The 22,579-nt window shown below is 41.0% G+C and overlaps 1 protein-coding gene across 2 annotated transcripts in view; it reads left to right on the forward strand.

Moving 5' to 3' along the window:
* nsmfa (NMDA receptor synaptonuclear signaling and neuronal migration factor a) overlaps positions 1-22,579 on the forward strand; it is a 42,712-nt gene that overhangs the window by 15,889 nt on the left and 4,244 nt on the right. For both annotated transcript variants that reach the window (XM_077248588.1, XM_077248589.1), the window contains exons 5-12: positions 8,753-8,805; positions 9,166-9,255; positions 11,496-11,623; positions 13,243-13,326; positions 13,749-13,782; positions 15,131-15,201; positions 15,457-15,536; positions 15,635-15,737. In XM_077248588.1, coding sequence (XP_077104703.1) covers positions 8,753-8,805; positions 9,166-9,255; positions 11,496-11,623; positions 13,243-13,326; positions 13,749-13,782; positions 15,131-15,201; positions 15,457-15,536; positions 15,635-15,737 — 643 coding nt within the window. The remainder of the gene's footprint in view (positions 1-8,752; positions 8,806-9,165; positions 9,256-11,495; positions 11,624-13,242; positions 13,327-13,748; positions 13,783-15,130; positions 15,202-15,456; positions 15,537-15,634; positions 15,738-22,579) is intronic.

Consider the following 22,579-nt stretch of genomic DNA (forward strand, 5'->3'; position numbering starts at 1 on the left):
CTATGAAACAAACATTTATTGAATCTTCTCAGGGCAGCTCAGAGGAAACTGCCATTTCAGCGCCATCAAGATGATGAAACTGAAGAAAAATGATTTTACCTTGATGTATAAAAGAATCACATTGCGCTTGGTTTGAAAACCTGAGGGAATGATTGATGATGTTGCTTTAGTGGTGTGTAATGCAGCGATGCGTTTTGATTCAGGAAATAGCTTCGAGAAACATTTGATAGGCTGGTAATGATAATTCTGATTACCTCAGCAAGATACAGAGATGTGGTTGTCTTGGAGGATTTTGTAATGCTGACAGATGCTGATGCTGATCATCTTTTGTCTTGAGTTGATAATCTCGAATTGTTCAGTTCCCCACGGGATAATTTGGTTTTGTGAATTATAAAACGGCATGTGGATTGCAGGTGTGTGAAATTGATTTATTTGCTTATATTTTATTTACTTAATTAAATCTTTTATTTAATTGTAAGGATAAATTGAGGCTCTGGATTGAATTTCAATCCATAGGTGATGCAGTTAGTTATGTTGGAAGAAGGTCAAGATATTCTCTTAGCAACACATCAACAAAAAATAAACAGTCTTTTGATTTTCTGTGCTAGCCTGTGTTGGCAAGAGTCCTGTTCATACTCTGTTCATGGCTTCATTTGCCCAGAAGGAGCTCTTCCTGATTAACCCCAGGCTAACACTGCCCCTTCATGAGCATGGCTCTAACCTCTAACCGCACTCAAGTGAGCCTTGCCCTCTGCCATTAAAGCTGTGTCACCTCCTGGCAGGGTTTTCCGGAGTCTAGCAGAGAGAAAGAGGAGAAAGAGTGAGGTGGAGTCAGCCCCCGTCATCCAGAGGTACTTTGTTGAATCCCTGTCATTTATCGCTGCCTTTATTCCTGTCAGACAGAAAAAGATGTACTTTGGCAGTACATCCCTATCTATCTATCTATCCATCCATCCATCCATCCATCAAAAGGAGGTGTTTATCCATCCATCCATCCATCCATCTATCCATTACATAAAAGGAGGTGTTTATCCATCCATCATCCATCCGTCCATTACATAAAAGGAGGTGTATATCCATCCATCATCCATCTATCCATCCATTACATAAAAGGAGGTGTTTATCCATCCATCATCCATCATTACATAAAAGGAGGTGTTTATCCATCCATCGTCCATCCATCCATCCATCCATTACATAAAATGAGGTGTTTATCCGTTCATCATCCATCCATCCATTACATAAAAGGTGTTTATCCATCCATCATCCATCCATCCATCAATTACATAGCTGTTTACCCATCTATCATCTATCCATCCATCCATTACATAAAAGGAGGTGTTTATCGATCCATCCATTACATAAAAGTAGGTGTTCATCCATCCATCGTCTTTCCTTCCTAATTCTTTGGCAAGAACCGCCTTAAGCCCTCTAGCCCCTAATTTGCTGTGTTGGGTTGAGATGAGACTCAGATTCGAACAGTTAGAACAAACCTTAACATTTCTTTTTGTTTCGCAGTCACAAACCACCTTTTTAGTGTTGTGTAACTGAGGTATTGACTGAATAATGCAAGTTGAAAGGAAAATGCAGCTGTTTTAACCTCTATTAGAAAAATAACCAAGCCACTGTAAACATGACCACAAGAGATATTATAGACATTCCCAATACTAAACAATATCACTGATGTTTAGGTTAGGTTATTAATCAATAATTAAAATGTTCTGTGCTTTTCGAACTACACCATAGTGCAGCTTCTGCCAACCGGTTATATCATATTAGTAAACTGTAATCCTAATTTGGCTAGTTACCTGCTTTTTCAGCAAATCGGTTATGACTACTGGATGAGCATTACGTCAACTAATTAATATTCATGAGCCATGCTTGTTCATTAACCAATCCACACACACATTTAATCATTTAAGCCTCTTTAAAGCCATGGGGAAAAGAGCATATATTGCAGAATAGTACAGATTATCATAAAGTATATTGATCTGATCTATTAGCATATTCTTCATATAATCAATAGAGTTGTTGTTGTTTTTTTAAATAGATTGTTTGGCCTTTGTTTTTTAGCCATTATGTTTCATTCAAAGTCCTTTCTAAGGATCAGGGATAGTTGAAACAGGACCAGATGGTCATAGTATCACAGTAACAGATGATTCAGGAGTGTATTGTTGGACAAGGGTGGTGTGATGCATCTCTGGAAAGTCAACCCTATGAGACAAATGATAGACTGCAATCATACATTCAGGAGAAGGAGGGAAGGACAGAGAGATAATGAAAGGGAGAGAGATGAAAGGAGGAGAGTGAGAATCTGAATGAGTGGAAGACGAGGCTAGCATACGATTACATAATCAGAGTTGCTCCTGTGGGTGGGGACGAATAGGAGCCGGAAAGGTCATATTGAACAGCAGTCTAGAGCAGCCAGCCAGATGAAGTACGTCGAAGTACGTTGTGACCGACTAATAGGAATCTAGCTAGATAGGCCAATCTACTTTCAGTGAAACTATACACATTGGCGTGCAATCATTTGCAGAAGCTGCTCAGCCTCGCAGCGTGGGTATATAATGAGCAGAAGGTGCAATTGCACTTCAGCTTTTTGCTTCAGAGCGAAGTACTTCGAATGATGTCTACAGAGAGTGAATCTACGAGCCCGTCTGGACCTCTCCATCCTGGTGCGGGTGTTACAGCACAGCAGCGCGAGCAGTCTTTCTCTCTCTGATTCTCCTCCGATTCATCTCCTCCTCTGGAGTCAGAAGCATCTGAGGTCGCTTCGAGTCATGTATGTCCCCGGTGTGCTCAACCGTGTAGCCGACGAGCTATCACAAAGCTGTGCTCCCGGGAGAAGGGCGACTCCACCCCCAGGCGGTTCAGCTGATCTGCAGAGATTTCGGGGAGGCTCAGGTAGACCTGTTTGCCTCCTCAGAGACCTCCCACTGCCAGCTGTTTTACTCCCTGACCGAGGGAACACTCGGCACGGACGCACTGGCACACAGCTGGCCCTGGGGCCTCTGCAAATATGCGTTTCCCCCAGTGAGCCTACTTGTGCAGATGCTGTGTTAAGTCAAGGAGGATGAGGAGCCGGTCCTTCTGTTGGCTCCCTATTGGCCCAACCGGACTTGGTTCCCAGATCTCATGCTCCTCGTGACAGTCCCTCCCTGGCCCATTCCTCTGAGGAAGGATCTTCTGACTCAGAGACGGGGCACCCTATGGCACCTGCGTCCGTACCTTTGGAAACTCCATGTCTGGTCCCTGCACGGGACGCCGAGGTTCTAGGTGACTTACCCCCAGAGGTACTTAACACCATCACTTCTGCACGGGCGCCGTCCACAAGAAGTGTGTATGCCCTGAAGTGAAACCTGTTCTTCTCGTGAAAAGACCCCCGAAGATGTCCGATAGGGTCTGTGCTTTCCCTCTTGCAGCAACTGTCTCCCTCCACCCTCCATATCCTCTCGGGACCTTTCCCTGGTGCCTCGAGCACTTCAGGATGCTCCCTTTGAGCCTTTGCAGTCAGTTGACTTAAAGCTTCTTTCCGTGAAGACTTTGCTGCTGGTTTCACTGGCCTCTGTCAAGAGGGTAGGGGACCTGCAGGCATTTTCGGTCGACAATTGTGCCTAGAGTTTGGGCCGGGTGACAACCACGTAGTACTGAGACCCCGGCCTGGCTATGTGCCCAAGGTTCCGTTTGCGCTCTGCGTTTATACATTGACAGAACCCAAAGTCTCAGGACCTCAGACCAGCTCTTTATCTGTTACGGAGGCCAGCAGAAGGGAAAGGCTGTCTCCAAGCAGAAGATGGCCCACTGGATAGTGGATGCCATCGCCTTGGCTTGCCAAACACAAGGCGTGCCCTGCCCGCTGAGGTTGCATGCTCACTCCACGAGAGGCGTTGCATCCTGGGCGCTGGCACGTGGCTCCTTGCTAACAGATATCTGTAGAGCTGGGTGCTGGGCAACACCTAACATGTTTGCTAGATATTATAGCCTATGTGTAGAGCCGGTGTCCTCCCGTGTTCTCACCCTAAACGGTTAGAAGCAAGAGAGGTCTGGCTCTGTCGGCTTGTTGCACCCTACTGTGCACCCTTATTACTCCAGAGTGAAAAACCTGTTGAGTCCTCCAACAACCTCGGCCCTGACATGGCGGAGCTGCTCCTAAGGCGAGCTTGTGTCTTTCCCTTGGGCTAAATCCCCCAGCATTCATATGTAGTACAACATTCGGGCTAGTCCATATGTATTTCCCACATAACTCTTTGCAGAAAGTGGCTTCAGCAGCGTCTAACAGAAAGGGCATACTTTCCCAGTGTTATCCAAAGTCTCACTGTATGGGTTATCACAGAACAAAAGTGACAGATTCACTCTGTATAAGCCTCCTCCTATCGTCCTTCCAGGCAAGAAGGGGTAGAGGCTTGTACAGGGCGCTGGATGGGTTGCACAGGCTGCTGGATGGGGTGCAGCTGCTGTGGCGCTTTGGTAACGATTCCTATTAGTCGGTCACGACGTACGCTGAGAGTGATCGACTGATAGGGAACGTCTCGGTAACATATGGTAACCCTCGTTCCCTGAAGGAGGGAACGGAGACGTTCGTCCCATCACCACACCTGCTGCTCCCCGCCGGGGCGGTCAGCTTTTCAGGCTTGGCTCCTCAGCAAAAAATTGAAGTGCAATCGCACCTGCTGCTCATTATATACCCGAGCTGCGAGGCTGAGCAGCTGATGCAAATGATTGCATGCCAATGTGCATTGGCTTGTTTAGTTTCACTCTAAGTAGTTTGGCCTCTCAATCGAAATTCCTATTAATTGGTCACGACGTACGTCTCCATTCCCTTCTTCAGGGAACGAGGGTTAACATATGTAACCGAGACGTTATGTTTAACGATAAGGTTATGGATAGGGTTAGGGTGTAGTTGACCTTATGAGTGGAGTTATGTTTAGCGATAAGGTAATGGATAGGGTTAGGGTGTAGTTGGACAATTAATCTTCACCCTTTATATCCAGCAAGGGGATGCTGGACGTCAAGCTTCACCTATTGGCTTTGCAGTGAGCAGCCTCTCCAAAAAAAGGAAGTCATATGGGTTTGAAACAACATGAGGGTGAGGAAATGATGACAGAATTTTCATTTTTGGTGAAATATTTTTTTTAAAGGGAAAGGGGCATGATTGAGGAAATAGAATTATTTAACAGCGTGAGAGAGGGGGTGATGAAATTAAAGAGCTAATAGAGGAGCAGTGATTTCAGACATGGGACAGAGAGAGTGAGAGAATGCAAAGAGACAATGGTGAAGAAAGGCTCTGACTCATCCTCAGCTGCGGGGGCGAGGGAGGTTTCTCTCTCTCTCTCTCTCTCTCTCTCTTTCTAATGCACGTGGGTGTAAATAAGCCGAAAGACAGACAGAAAAGGAGATTTCTCCAAATCTCCCTCCTCTCACAGGTGGGCACAGCTCTGTCACATGTGTAAACAGAGCCCTTTTTCTTTCTTCCTCTCCTGTTTCTGCTTCATTCTTCCTGTCCCCTCATTACTTCCCTTCCAATTAGTGATGATCTACAATGTAATTATATCACAAAACAGGACACTTTTAGAAAAACAGAAACAGAGTCTATAAAATTACATTTTCCTACACAATGCACTGGCTAATGAGGATCTGCTTCCCCAGTGCGCTAGCCATGTGTGGAACTGCATTTCTGCCACAAGTATTTTTTTTTTCTTGTTTGAACAAGGACTATAAGGCCCAAATTATAAGTTGCGTCCCAAATGACTTACTATGCACTTATATGTGGTATAAAAGGTTATTTTGTCATCCATCGGAGTCTGATAGATAGCCCTTCCCATTTGGCTACTTATTTAATTCTGCGACTGTTGAGTGCAAGAGGTCCAACATTCCACATATAAATTTTTTTTCCCAGTTAAAAAAGTATATCAACTGGTATAAAGTTCCCTTTTTCTTGTTGGAATTTTCAGTTTGAACACACTACTTACACTGTTTATACTACAAAATTGCTTAGAATAGTGCATAAATATGCAATGAAAGCAAGTGCTTGAATCTTGAAGTGCTTCATGTGTAAATGGAAATGTTCTGAAATGTGTTCAATTTATAATGCAAGTATGCGTTACAATCTGCATTGCCAAAATGGGTGCTATAAGTGTGCATTAACATAAACGGTCTTCCTTTACAGTCAGTCTACTCATTCAGACTGTTGTTTAGTTGTTAAACGTTCAGCAGAATTCTCATGAAATTCAAATTTGTTGCTAACAAATTTAGGAGTAGAGTTGCTCTAAAGAAACATACAAATCTAGTGTTACATTCTGTCAAATCAGATATCGCCTTTGTGATGAACTTGCTTCTTGACAGTTAAAAAAAGTATGCATGTAATTACGAATACAGTACAGATATACTACATCTGCGAGTTGGCATTGTCCATGTGTCTGTGCTGGCGTTCACATATTATATACTTAGTTTTTTACGTGACCTCACACCCTCACAAGAATTCCCACATGGAGGGCAAAGCAAGGCTTTTGTCTGCTGCCAGACAGTTATTTTTTTACCAGGTTTTTACTAACTACTAATGAAATTAGACAAATTAAAAGACCAATTTTAGTATACACCTTACTGTTGATGCATAATTTACATATTAACCATTTTCCCATAATAAATCATATGCAGAAAATGCTTAATGTGGATTAACACAGTATGTTTTATTAAAAAACTGAATTTGATCCTCCAATATCACTATGTACAGGCAAATAGATGAACCCAGATAATGAACGCAATGCGCAAAGTTTCATCTTAAGCGTTTTCCCATAGACAGCCTTGATAGAGAAAACAATCTGCAATTTGGCGCGTTGCGTGCATATTCTGGGCTCATCTGCTTAGAATAGTAAATATACCAAACCTGTATATGGTATATTATCAAGGTGTTTACTGAATTTGATCTCAATATCACTGTCTCATTTGATCTTAATATCACATCACAATTTTAGGTAAATTAAATACTGTGGCAGGTGCTGTAAATGGATCAGTTTTGAAATTGTAAAATTGGCAGTATATTCACATGTTTTTGTTTTTCTTCTTTTGAGAGGTGATTAATTATTTGTGGCTTGATACAGATGAAAATTTGTCAGGCCTGTGATGCAGTTATGTGGATGTTCTACCCTAATGGTTTCTGCACCAGTCATGTGACTAAAAAATGATGAATAACTGGCTACCTGGCTAATAAGCTAGCATTCCATTAGCATTCCTATTAATTTCAATGCCATTTTGCGCACTTTGAAATCTGCATCTAGAAAGACTGTGTAGAGTCTTTTTAATGCTTAAATATTTTGTCATCATTTAGTAATATACCAGCACGGGCGCTAGTTGGTTTGAAATGTGCTGGGGAAAGAGAAGTATTCGGAAGTGCATTTTCAGAAGTGCTGGGTACAAACTTGTCAAACTGTGCAGCTTCTCTGCTCAACCTGTAAATAAATCCATCGATCCACAAATGTTGTTTGAGTTCTTAAATGGTCTAGTGGTAGATCTTTTGCCAAGCGTGTCAGATTTTTTTTTTTCTCTTATCAAAACTGAATTTGTTCATCAGTGGTTGCAGTCTATATCAAGCAGGGACACGTTTGTGTCCATTTTATTTTGTGATTTCACCGTAATGAATAGAGAGTCTCCACAACAGCGATAGATTGATGCGCGCGTCCGAGTGAAGACTGCGCGAGCCACAAGAGAACAACTGTATCCATGACACTGATCGCCGCGGCAAAGACTACTCAGCTTGATTTCAAAAACAAAACATTTTAGCGCTAGATCTCTTATTTAATAGCGAATTAAATTAATGCTCTGCTAGTTAACTGGAGATGTTATATTTATTTGTATTAGGTACAACCGTGCCTCAATGTTTCAAAAAGTGGTGGGTACAAAATGACTCATGACGAAATCTGGTGGGGATGCGTACCCACCGTCCCCACCGAAATCGACGCTTATGTATACCAACATGTAGCTAGCATCAATTCAAACACACGTAGGCTACTAAATGCCTCAAAACTCATATTTTGATTTGATAGGTAATGGGACAGACATTTGGTAACCATCTACAGCCACAGTACCACAAGAACACATTACATGTAGGATATGTAAAACAGGACATCATGCTTGTAATGTGTTAGCCTAGCATTAACATCAGCATCTGCATACTTGCATAGAGTATGTTTTTGACCTAAGAACGCTTCTGTCTTTGTCTCTGTCCCCTTTGTCCACCCCTTACTAGTGTTTCAACCATTACAATTAAGTGTACAGTTCTCATGGATATAAGAGCACAGTTGTCATGGGTGTAGGGGTACAGTTGTGTACAGTTGTCATGGAGTAACAGTCGTGTTGGAGGTGTGGGACAGACTCTACTGCAGTGGCATTTTTCCCTGTCTGCTTTCTTAGTCACCTGGAGAGATGCCAAATGGCACAAAGAAAGTACACACTTGCTGGTTCAATACTGCACACAAGCAAGGACGTCTGCTCGAGTCTCCATCAGCCTACGTGTTGCAAATATTTTAGCGAAGTGCGAAGAGCGAAGGGTTTCATATGGCCTTCAAAATTTGTTTGCTCTTTTGAATAACCCAAGGGAAATCTCTTCACGTCTTCAAGCGCGGATATGATATGATTTATTGAATGCCGAGCAAAGGGTTTTTGGTGTAATGTTACACATATGCTGTTGATGTTTTCTTGTGGTCTTGATGACATGATTTATGCTTTCCACTTTTTTCTGTCTTCGACTAATTTCTAGGAATTTCCGGAAGCATTTAAGAATGGTGGGCAGCAGAAGAATGAAAGCACAAAGTGAGTCTATGTGTGAATATGCAGTGTGAATGATTGCACAGCTCCATTTGTGTTTGTTTCATGTGTTTTTGTTTGTGCATGTGATGCATTGCTTTGCGAATGTAGGTTAGCATGTGCATGTGTATATTGGGAATGTTTGTGTGTTTGTATGGAGGATGATTGACAGTTTTGTGTCATTGTAACCAATAAAACAACAATTGAGGATTGGTCGATTTTGCTTCTGTGTGTGTGATTCAAGTGTAGCAAAGGACAAATGATTGTTGGTGTGTTTGAGTGTATTGAATGTGCTGCGGCCCACAGTCTGTGAGGATCATGGGGCGTTGCGTGCGTGTGCGTGTGACCATCTCTCCACTTCACTAGCATTTGCAGAGCGCAGGGCGAAGAGTTTCAACCGATCCTGGAGCGATCCAACCCCTGTCAAACAAGACTCCCTACACGACTCAAAAGACAGTGAGTCCACCTGTACACACACAAACACACACACGGACACTTACATGCCACTTTGACACACTTAGGGTTCCCATATGTCAAGATCACAATATAAAATTATTGACAGAACCAGTTAATACTTACCGTTCAAAAGCTGGCGTCAGTACGTTTTCTTTAAAATGTTTTTGAAAGAAGTCTTTTATGCTCACATGGCTGCATTTATTTGATCAAAAATACAGTAATTATACTAATATTCTAAAAAAAATATTACAATTTTAAATAGCTGTTTTGTATGTTACATATTTTTCAAAGGAATGTATTCCTGTGATGGCAAAGCTAAATTTTCAGCATCATTACTCTAGTCTTCAGTGTCACGTGATCCTTCAGAAATCATCCTAATATGCTGATTTGCTGCTTAAGAAACATTTTTTTATTATATTATCAATGTTGAAAATGGTCGTGCTGCTTAATATTTTTGTGAAAACCATTATCATTTCTTCAGGATTTTTGTATGAATGGAAAGTACAAAAAACAGCTTTTATTTGATTTTTTTTTCTGCACTGCAAACATCTTTTACTGTCACTTTTGATCAATTAAATGCATATTTGCTACAAAAAATCCTCATAAGCCTTCTTGGAAGTTCTGGCAGACCCTATGGAACACTTCTATAACCCACACATACACAGTCTCACAGTGACGTCCCTCCCCTGCTCTTGATGCTGATCTTGTTTGTCTGTCTTCCCTTGAGCGTGGTTCTGTCCCGAATATGTGCTCCTCTCTTTCTCTCTCTGTGAGTATATGTCCTGCCTGGAGCGTCTGAAATCTGGAGATGTATGTGTGTGCACACTAGAATTCTGTGTCAGCATGTTTACTCTGTGTGTAGTTTGTCTTTGGAGTTATTTTTGTCATCATATTTATTCTTTACACCTGTGTCTTTGGGGAGCCTGATGAACGATTGCAAACATTTGACTTAAAGTTGTAATATTTGTATGTTTGCTTTTCTCTGTCCATTTTTTCTCTCTATAGCTGCCTGGTTTTCTGTGGTGCTGGTTTTCTAATGAAGTTTTTTCTCTCCCTTTTACTGTATTTCATACTACTGACATTGCTGTCAGTCATTTACAGTTTTATATCTGTAACTCTAATTAGATATACTGTATATCTAAATGGACTGCAGTCAAACAAGTGATTCAGGATTGAATTTATTTATGTAATCATAAGTAAAGTAAATTTTACAGTAAATTCATGAAAAGCATCTTACCTTCTTGCCTTTTTGGCTGTTAAAGGGATAGTTCACCCAAAAATACTGTCATAGTTTTCTCACCGCATGTCATTTCAAACCCACAATTTGTAAAAATATTTGTGGAAAATGAAGGAATTTTGATCTGTTTACTCAAAGTTGTCATGAATTCAGACCAGAGTTATTTTAGTATTATTTACTATTATAGTATTTATCAATATTTTGAATTGGCTTTTATTTTTATATTTTCAGTTTTGATTTTCATTTTAATTGCTTTTTTAATTGCAATTAAAAAAAATATATTTATTTCTACATACAGCTTTCCAGTAATTTTTTTATTATTAATACAGTTTAAGTTTTATTTATATAAACAAGTTTTGTTTAAGTTTGTAAAGTTTTTCATCTAATATTTGTCTTATTTTATTTCAATTAGCAAAAATTATTTTCAATAGTTTAAATTTTAATTGAAATTTTACTTGACTTGAAATGTTAAGCAATATGAAATGTAGATAACGTCACATGAACTATTTTTATGATGTAAAAGTAAAAAAATATTTTCTGTCGGGTTTGTTTTTGATGTTTTTTTAGAGCTTGACAGCAGATTATCCTTCTGTGGGATGTCCTCAAAAATTCTCTTTTTATGTTCCACATAAAATATAACAGCATAAAGGTTTGGAATAACATTTTTGGATGAACTTTTTCTTTTATCAGAATATGACTCCTAACATGGAAACAAAACTAAGAGTGAAAGTTCACATCTCAATTACTGCAGTCCATGTAAAACAAAATAATAATAATAATTAAAAAAATACTATATACATATATATATACACACACACACACACATTTACTGTATCTATCTTTTCTTTTTCTCTTTATCTCAACCTTTCTTTTCCTCCACCACTATTTTTATCTTCTCATTCATCTCTTGTCACTTTGTTTCTTTCTCCTCTTTGTCTTTATTCTGCTTTGCCTGTGTCCATCATTGAACTGTCCATCTCTGCTGTGTTGTGTGGTGCCACAGGTGGGGATCTGCAGACCACCTGCTGTACTCCAGACGAGGGCGGATGTGAAGACATGGACTGGGAGGAGGAGAGAGAGATGGAGAGACTGGCATGTGAGGGGGATGACTTCATCCCTCCTAAAATTATGGTATACATTATTGTTTTTTAATTTTTTATTGTAATTTAGTTTTTATTAAAAATATTTCGTTTTTATTTTTTACTTAGTTTAACTTAAATGAATAGTTTACCCAAAAAATAAAAAAAATCCTGACTATTTACTCACCCCAAGACCATCCAAGATGTATATGACTTTCTTTCCTCAGCCGAAGAGAAATTAAGGGTTTAATAAGGAGAAATAAGGAGTTTGAATGATACGAAATCCATACTTAGGCAGCTTCAAAGGGCTCCACATGACCCCAGCTGGATAAGGGTCTTCTCTAGCCAAGCAATCAGTCATTTTCAGAAAGAAAAAAAAAACGCTGCAAAGCAAGTTCACGACCTCTCACGTGTATGCAAGTTGAGAAGGTCATACGTGACGTAAACAGAAAGTATTGTTTACAAGCGTAGAGAAGGAGCCTTGTCCAAAACAAATGGTTGTTGCTGTATATTAGTTTTTTTTCATTGTATTGTTAGAAATGGTTTGTTTCCTGGATGTAAACTTCTCTTGTAAACAATGGCGCCTACGTTATGTGTAACCTTCCACACGTGCATACATCATGTAAGAGGTTGTGAACTTAAAGAGAGCTGTCAGTCAATAAATGGGAAAACAAAGTAACTTGCATTAATTATTTGAAAATATTGAAAATATTTTGAAAATTATTTGAAAAGTAATGCAAGTTACAAAAAGATATTTTGTTGTAGATTTTAAAATAATGAGTTACTTCACAAGTTAAAAAAAGTAATCTCGTGAACCGGTTTTGTAGGGCTGGAGCAAGGTGAGCATTTGTAGTTAAAAATTATATAATTTAAAAAAGATTCTGAAAATGAGCAGTGTTGGTAATGCATTACAGGTTGTAATTATTATTATTTACATTATTCCTTTAAATGAATGAAAAACAGTAAAGTGCAAACTCAAACCTACAATATTTTAATGTTAAATATCACAAATATATTATGTTTTTAATCTCACTTTATTAGATCAACATCACATTTGTTTCCTTTTTTTTATTTTTTATTTATTTCATTTTTTATTGCTGAAGTAAGAGTTTTGGGTCGTCTACTGTACAGGTGATTTACATTTCCTTTGACCTGAGGCTTATTCATTACACTTTTGGTCTGAAATGGTCTTTACATATGCTAGAAATAGAGCTTTTTTGTTATTAAGAAACAAACAAGCAAGCTTAGCCCAGGTGAGAAAAAGTTATGGAAATATAATAATACATAAAACGTAATTAAGTAATGCAATTAGTAACTTTTTTAGGGAGTAATGCAAAATTGTAACACATTACTTTAAAACGTAACTTTCCCCAACACCAAAAAATGACTCATTTCACTTTGTTCTTCGCTGGGGTCATGTGGAGCCCTTTGAAGCTCCCTAAATATGGATTTTGGCCTGCCAAAAATGATCTACGTTGAGACCCATTCACTTGCATTAAATCCTGGAATGTTTTCCTTCAAAACCTTAATTTCTATTTGGCTGAAAGTCATGTGAATCTAGGATGGTCTTGAGTTAAATAATCTTGAATTAAACTATTCCTTTAACAACATTTAATTAAAAATCTTTCATGTAATTGATCATTTTCATTTCTGTGATTTTGTATCTTTTAGCTGATCTCATCGAAAGTGCCCAAAGCAGAGTATGTTCCCAATATTATTCGAAAGGAGGATCCTTCTATTATACCCATACTCTACGTAAGTCAAACCTGTTTTTACTCTGCATCAATTAGTATGACATGACACATCATCCAAATATTACAGGTAACATCAAGTTTTTATATCAAACACTAGATATTAATTTAAAGGTTGCGGATTTTTGCCCTTGAAACATATTGATAATGCCCTGTGCAATAAAGACAAGGTACTGTATAGGATGAGATATAGCTGGACACGTCGCAAAATACTGTCCATTTGTTAATAGCAAATGACAACACGTCCTCAACTGAACAAAGAAAAGCAGGAGCCAGTAATGTTATCTAGATCGGACGAGTGCATATTAGAGATTAGTGAAATTAAGCATTATACAAAGAACATTTTCCCTTTACAATTAGTCCTGCAATGTCGTTAAGTCTTATCTGTGTATTTGTAGTGATTGCTTTTATTATTTTTATCTCCAGGATCATGAGCATGCCACATTTGATGATATTCTGGGTATGTAGCTTCATGTGTGTATTGTTTGTTGTGTGTTTGATGTGTACTTTTTTGTGTGTTTGAGCACTTTACCCCTTGCCTGGTGGTTTCAGTGTGGAATGACGGTGGGTTCTGTATTGATTTTTGCACCAGCCAGCATGAGGAACACAAAAACAATTGGATTCCTGATAAATGACACTGGATCAGAGAAGCAGCAATATTTTTTAGTGACTGTTTTATAACAGTGTAGGGATCAAGTTTTCAAGTCACATAAAGTCAGATAATAAATCATAAATGAAACTGCGAATGTGAATAATTATGTTAATTATATTGTTGATCTTTGTCTATTTGTTTGTGCATGCAACATATAAATATAAAACATTTGCTCATTATTAAAAAAACACTTAAGGTCCCATTGGTTAACGTCATATAATGCATTAACTAACAAATGTATCGCTCGTTGTTAAAATTTTTTTACAGTATTTATTAATCTTTAATATTATTTAATAAAAATACATTGTTAGTTTGTGTTAGCTCAGGTCCATTTAATAATATTAACAGATACAACTTTTGATTTAAATAATGTATTGGTAAATGTTGAAATTAAAATGAACTAAGATTAATAAATATGTTAGAAATGTTTTTATTGTAAGTTCATGTTAACTTATGTTAACAAATGGAACCTTATTCTAAACTAATATTTAAGATGAAAGGGACTATAATATAATATGATGTAATATACAATGTAATATAATATAATAAAAAGGTGAACCTCAGGAATAAAATAAATTATTAAAATAATCTACTCAACTCAAATTTTATTCATAAAGCACTTTCGAAACCATAAGAATGGCCCAACGTGCTATAAATAAATAGCATAGAACTCTAAAAAAATTTCAAACATAAAATAACAATAAATCACAACAACAATCAAGTCATCCATTTTAAAGCAAATCACTCACATTTATCAGACCTAATCAAACTCCAAAAGCCAGACGAAACAAGTGAGTCTTTTGATCAATTTTGAAATTGTCCATACTTGACTTGATAATTTTAATTTAAGGGTTTACAGGAAAATCAATATTCCAGCAATGCAAGAAAATTGTGGTTACATGAGATTTTGCTTATTGTCTTGATGTCCAAGCTGTTATATATTGAATAAGATAACAGAACGGTGACTTTTACATTTAAAGTAAAACCAGGGTAATAGTCGAATCCTAGGGTTAGATCTGGTTTCGTTTAAATTGCCATGACCTCTCCCCAATAAGTGAACATTTATAAGTCCTTAGACATTGTTAACGTATGATCACGCATGTAAATATGACTAGCAGTGCTGGTCATCCTGATAGTGTGTTTGTTTTTTGTGCAGAGGAGATTGACAAGAGACTGACAGCCTACAGGAAGGGCTCAAAGATCTGGCGCATGATGATCTTCTGTCAGGTAAGAGAAAAACAAGGCCAACAGACACACACAAAATGACAAGAAATGAGACTGCAAGTGCACCAGAGCGAATCAGCAGTGTCTGGAGGAATAATACTGCACTACTGTCTCTTCAGTTTGATGTTGTGTGTTCAGAGATTGAGATTGAGATGAATTCACAGGTTTCTCTCTCTCGGTTCAGAGGGCAGTACTGATCTCCTGTTTCTTTGAGTTTGATGTTATGTAAGGTTTCAAATGTGTCGTTTTCTGTCTCAGGGTGGCCCAGGACATCTGTACCTGCTGAAGAATAAAGTGGCCACTTTTGCCAAGGTCGAGAAAGAAGAAGACATGAGCCAGTTAGTGAGATCCACACTTTTGTTTCTGTCACACTATTCCTTCAGTGACAGAACTATTATCAGAGGGATTTGCTTGTGTGTTTGTGGTGTACATGCAGGTTTTGGAAACGACTGAGCCGGTTTATGAGTAAAGTTAATCCAGAGCCAAACCTGATCCACATCATGGGCTGCTATGTCCTGGGCAATCCGAATGGAGAGAAGGTACGACAAGTTAAGCAGCAAGTCTGTAGTGTTGACGTAATGCTTGTGCTTTGAGTTTCTGCATTATATTTAGAAATGGTCCCTTTGGGGCCTGCAGTGGCCATGTTCAGCTTTCATCTCTTAAGACACACACATGCACCAACTCCATCTCTCCATTTTTCTATATAACACCTCTCCGTCTGTCACCATCATGCCTGACAGCCTTTTCCCCTCAGTTATGTAACTTAAAATAACTCTTTCCTGTCCAGTATATTTTAAAGATCCAGAGCTATGTTTAAGCATTAACAGTCTGTAATTGTCAAGTTTGTTATCTGTTAGGTTAGGTTTTTTAAAGAATTAAATACTTTTATTGAGATAGGACCTTTTAAATTGGTCAAAAGTAAAGACTTTAATAATATTGCAAAAGTTGTCTATTTCAAATAAATGCTGTTCCCTATTGGTCAGTCACTACAACGTAGGTCTGATTGACCAATAGGAATCTCGCTAGAGAGGCCAATCTACTTCGAGTGAAACTAAAACAAGCCAATACACATTGGCATGCAATCATTTGCATCAGCTGGTATATAATGAGCAGCTGTTGCAATTGCAGTTCAGCTTTTTGCTTTGGAGACAAGATTTCGATGCTGTCTTCAAGAGTGAATCTGCAAGATTCTTACAACTGACCTCGAGAGTGAATCTGCAAGATTCTTACAACTGACCTCTTCACTTCGGTGCGGGCGTGACGGAACAGCAGCAGGAGCAGTGCTTCTCTCTTTCTCCTTTTTTTGTTTTCATTCAATTGAGCAAAACAAAAAAACCTGTTATAACAGCTGGTAAGGTGCGCCTCTTAGAGCGCTCAAAAGCTGTTTTTACAGCTCCTAAGACCAGCAGGAGAGAGACAGCACACTGACAGATGCACATTCCTGTCTGTGTTTGCGGTGACTGTTCCCCTGCGTGCCTCAGCACCTGTGAGAGCAGTTCCTAAAAGAGCTTAAACAGACAGTTTGCGTCTTTTTCAAGATGACGTTCTATCTGTGTGTTTCTGGATGCGGTCGTTACCTGGGGTCACGGGATGGTCATGATCGCTGCCTCGTGTCTGGGCCTCAAACACGCTGAGACAGCATTCAAGGAATAGTCATGTACCCATTGTGGGAAGATGACCATTTCGGAGCTGCGGTCGAGACTCTCGTTCCTGAAAAGGGGCGGAGTCCCCGTGCATCTGCCTTCGTGAAGTAACACGGGAGACCTGAGGATCACGGTGAGCGCGCTTCCTTCGAGGAACCAACCCCCTAGGAACCCTCATCCCTCTCACGCTCCGCAGCCATTTGAGTTACCAACCGAACGTGCTGGACTATCCTCGAGATGTGTACCAGTCGTTTCCTTTGGTGCTCCCTGCGACGACCAGATGTCGATCGCTACATCGGAGGGTGGGTCAGACATCTCCGCGGACGACGGCTCGGAGCCGCTGCCTCCTCAGGGTGTGCCAGCGGTACCCGAGTCAGACCCAGAGAAGATGGCCATGCTTTCCCGGGCCGCCAACAGGATCGGGCTCGAGTCTAACCCTCCAGCTTGTCCAGAGTCCTCGAGGCTGGATGGTAAGTTGGGGTGGTGCGCGCTGGTTTTCAGCAACCCATCCCAGTGCCTTTCTTCCCGGAAGTGCACGAGGAGCTCAAGGGGACGTGGACGGCACCTTTTACTGCCAGAAACCGTCTCGTTGGCTCCTCCTCCCTCACCATCCTTGATGGCGGGGCAGCTAAGGGATACATGCGTATCCCGCCAGTGGAGCGGGCCGCTGCAACGCAGCTGTGCCCTAACTCCACTTGGCGCGGAGAACCGTGTCTTCCTTCCTTGGCTTGTAGGTTCTCGTCGGACCTATACCCTCGACGAGGCTTACAAGGCCTGTGGGGAAGCTGCCGCGCAAGCCATGGCGTTGCTGCAGGTCCATAAGGCCAAGGCACTGAAGGACCTGTACGAGGGTGGTCATGATCCACAAGTTCTTCAAGAACTTTGTGCCGCACGGACCTCGCGCTTCGTGTTGAAGAAGGTCACCGTGTGGTCAGTGGGTCGTGCGATGTCCACCTTGGTGGTCCAGGAACGGCGTCTCTGGCTGTGTCTGGCCGACATGAGGGAGACCGACGAGCTCCGGTTCCTTTACTCCCCCGTGTCCCAGACCGGCCTCTTCAGCGACGCGGTCGAAAACTTCCCCCAGCAGTTTTCAGCTGTACAAAAGCAGACAGAGGCTATCAAACACATTCTGCCACGGTGGTCAGCTGCTTCCTCTACCCCACCGCCCGCGGCTTCTCAGTCTTCTCGTCGCTGGGGGTGTCCTCCTGCTTCTGCCCTTGCTCCCACGCCGCAGCAGCCTCCACCTAAACAGCACCGTGGAGCCAGTTGCAGGCAGGCCGCCCGGCCCGTCCAGGCCCCCACCAAGAAGGGTGGAGATGGATGAAACTGCTCACTAGGAGACGGTGGCCTCACCACTCCATTCCCCGGAAGAGGGCGGGTGGAAATTTTTATTTTCCGCCGCTGACCTCAAAACCAGCGGTACCCAAATTCTCAATGATAGAGCAGTTTCCTTCATCTCTGGGTCTGAAGAGGGCCCGCAGAGCAGTGGGAGGAGAGAATCTTCACCACTCTCATCCGCCTCTTCTGTTGCCAGCGAGCAGCAGTGTGCGGTCCGAGAACGCCACCGAGCCGCTTCCTGTACCTCCTGCCCCGTGGAACCAGGTAAGTGTTGCACAGCACACTTAGACACCACTACGAGCCGCCTCCCAGAGAGAGCCTCCCGAGCAGTGTCCCTGTGTTCCACCTCACTGCCCCACTCCGGGTACGCGTACGGTCCATTTGGTCCCGCTTGTACGGTCCCTTCGAGGCTGGTTAGCGCTCCCCACACTGTCTCGCTGGCTCATTCGGACCATCAATCGCTATGCGATTCGGTTCGCCCGGCCTCCCCCCCAAGTTTTGGGCCATCCACTCCACTACAGCGAGAGCAGCTGATGCCCATGTCTTGCGTGCGGAGATCACAGTCCTACTGGCGAAGGACGCGATAGAGCCAGTCCCTCCAACCGATATGAGGTCAGGGCACTACAGTCCCTACTTCATTGTACCCAAGAAAGGTGGTGGGTTAAAACCAATCTTGGACCAATATCAGACCGCTTCAGCACTGGCTTCAAGGCCGAGACCTGAGATGGCAATCACACCGGCATGCCGCCAGACCTTCAGCCCGTGGTCAGATCCCTCGTTCCTGCGGGCTGGAGTCCCCTTGGAACAGGTATCCAGACATGCTGTGGTATTCACCGGCTGGGGTGCCACGTACAACGGGCATGCAGTGTCAGGGGTGTGGACGGACCCCCAACTGCATTGGCAAATCAATTGCCTCGAGTTGCTAGCAGTACATCTCGCTCTGAGCCGCTTGAAAAGGCCGCTACAGGGCAGGGACGTGCTGCCTAAAACCTCCTCAACCCCCCTCCATACCCTTTTGGGACCTTTCCCTGGTGCTTCGAGCACTTCAGGATACTCCCTTTGAGCCTTTGCAATCAGTAGACTTAAAGCTTCTTTCTATGAAGACTTTGCTGCTGGTTGCACTGGCCTCTATCAAGAGGGTAGGAGACCTGCACGCATTTTCGGTTGACGAATCGTGCCTAGAGTTCGGGCCAGGTGACAACCATGTAGTCCTAAGACCCCGGCCTGGCTATGTGCCCAAGGTTCCTACCACTCCCTTCAGGGACCAGGTAGTGAACCTGCAAGCGCTGCCCTTGGAGGAAGCAGACCCAGCCCTGACTTTGCTCTGTCCCGTTCGCGCCCTGCGTTTTTACGTGGACAGAACTCAAAGTCTCAGGACCTCCGACCAGCACTTTGTCTGTAACGGAGGCCAGCAGAATGGAAAGGCTGTCTCCAAGCAGAGGTTGGCCCACTGGATAGTGGATGCCATCGCCTTGGCTTACCAAGCTCGAGGCGTGCCCTGGCCGCTCAGGTTGCATGCACACTCCACGAGAGGCGTTGCATCCTCCTGGGCGCTGGCACGTGGCTCCTCGCTAACAGATATTTGTAGAGCCGCGGGCTGGGCGACACCTAACACATTCAGTAGATATTATAGCCTATGTGTAGAGCCATTCTCCTCCCGTGTTCTCACCCTAAATGGGTAGAAGCACCGAGAGGCCCAGCTCTGTCGGCTTGCTGCACCCTACTGTGCACCCTTATTTCTCCAGAGTGAAAAACCTGTCAAGTCCTCCAACACCCTCGGCCTGGACATGGCGGAGCGTCCTTTCCAGGCCCTTATACGCTGAATCCTTGAGAACCGGATCTGGGCTGGGTTCCATATGTGTGACCCTACGGGGATCCCATATGTATATATTCTCCACGGCTGCTCCTAAGACAGAAGCCTGTGTCTTACCCTTGGGCTAAGTCACCCATTATTTAATATGCAGTACAACCTTCGGGTTAGTCCATATGTATTTTCCACATAACTCTTTGAAGAAGTGGCTTCCGCAGCGATCTCCTTCCTAAACAGAAAGGGCACACTTTCCCGGTGTTATCCAATATCTCACTGTATGGGTTATCACGGAACAACAGTGACAGATATACTCTGTGTAAGCCCCCTCCTATCGTCCTTCCAGGCAAGAAGGTGTAGAGGCTTGCACGGGGTGCTGGATGGGGTTCAGCGGCTGTGGCCTGAACTAGTGATCGACCGATGTATCGGTTTACCGATATTTTTCCAGATATTTAAGCATTTTCCCATAATCGGGAATCGGTTTTGTAATATCGGATTTTCCGATAAACGCCGCCATCTTGTGGCCGTTTTGAGAATTCCGCCATTGCAGCCCACGTCTGAGGAGATCAGTCAATAACAACTCTGTGCACAGGTAAAGTATATGTTCTACTTGCTTTGCTTTAATTATTCAACTTTATTTAACATAACAGACATGCATGCAGAAATGAGATTTGAGACATAAATGCCTGATATAGTTTATTTATGCAGCTTGGTTCTAAAAAATTGAGACGAACTCATTGAGCCACGTAGCGTAATCCGTCATGTCCTTCCCCAATAAAGACGTAACTTTACATTAATTAAATAAAACAGACATGAATGAGTGCATGTTGAAAATAAAAGCGCTGAATTTAATTCTCTATCTGTTGTATTTGCTCACCATTAGTCTCGAAAAAAAAGTTCGTTCATATTGCTGAGCACTCACTGGGTTGATGATCAGGAATGCTCAAGCACGGCCACTGAATGAAACTTTTGACAAGATTATCTTGTTTAACACCCTAGATTATATTATCATTTACTACATAGCAATTATTTCGCTAATACACATCTAAATATACCGCTTTGTGGAAATTAATTATTTATTATCTGCACGCGCGATCGCGGTTGAGTAACGTATAGCCTAATGTTATAGTTATGTGTAAATGCATAGATAAACAGCACTTTGTCATAAAGCATTTCATGATCTAGACCGACAAAAATATTAATAATAATTAATAGCATACTAGTTGGAAAATGCAATGATGTATATGCTGTTTTGTTTTTGTTACTTTCCTGATGTTATAGGCTATTCCAGCTAATATTATGCAGTGAATTAATATTACCCAGTGAATTATTCCTCACTCTTAGTTTAAACCTATTAAACGCCACATAAACCTTCTAAAACTGTTTAAAATGAATTACATTTCTGCAAAGGTGATATGACTCCCCTGTCAATTATTTTTTCCATATGAAAACATTAGACTTTTAACATTTATTTTGCCTATTGTTAACATTGTTGCTGCTGATGCTTATAAATGATATGTATAATTTAGATATAAATTATATAATGTAATAATATAAATGTTTTTATTGTAATTTGATTAGTTTACCATTTATGAAAACAAATAAACTTATCCAAATATGTTAGAATAGTTTTTGTGCTTTATTTTTTACCTCATCAAAGCTTTTATTTTTAAACAAAGACACTTAGTAACAGTGCACTTTATTTTTTAGACTCAGACCCCTCTATTTATTTGTGTATAAATATAAAGGTTTTTTTTTGTATGCAAGGAGGGAGTGATTCTGATAAATAAAATGGTTTGTTCAGTTCATTTGTGTTGTAATAATTGTGCCAAAAACAGAAGTATAACAGTAAATAAATATCGGTTCTGCATAGCGGTTATCGGGCACATACACATGCAAATAATCTGTATCGGTATCGGTTATAAAAAATCAATATCGGTTGATCACTAGCCTGAACCCCATCAATTGAACCCCTGCAATTAAACTGAAGTGAAATTGCAACAGCTGCTAATTATATCCCCGCGCTGCGAGGCCGTGCAGCTGATGCAAATGATTGCACGCCAATGTGTATTGGCTTGTTTTAGTTTCACTCGAAGTAGATTGGCCTCTCTAGCGAGATTCCTATTGGTCAGTCAGACCTATGTCTCCGTTCCCTCCCTCAGGGAACGAGGGTTACCATATGTAACCGAGACGTTCTTTTGAGCTTTCTATTCATAAAATAGTCCTGAAAAAAATTTATCACAGTGTCCACAAAAATATTAAGCAGCCAAACAGTTTTCAAAATTTAAAATCAGGGTTATTATCGATAACTAAAATTAAAACTTAAACCATTAAAAAGAATCGTTACATTAAATAAATATTAACTGAAGTAGATTTATTATTATTATTATTTTTTATTTTTAACTAGCCCTCATCTCTCATTTTCTTTTAGTTTAATAAAATAACTAAAACAAAAATGAATAAGAACTATAGACATTTTTTTTATAAAAATGACAAAATTACTAAAACTGTAACTAAAATTAAATGAAAACTGAAAATATAAAAATAAAAACAATTCAATATATTAATTAAAACTGTAATAGTATATCAATAA

This window comes from Siphateles boraxobius, unplaced genomic scaffold, assembly GCF_051911475.1.
Source record: "Siphateles boraxobius isolate OS27281-9 unplaced genomic scaffold, OSU_SipBor_1 11, whole genome shotgun sequence".
Classification (NCBI taxonomy): Eukaryota; Metazoa; Chordata; class Actinopteri; order Cypriniformes; family Leuciscidae; genus Siphateles; species Siphateles boraxobius.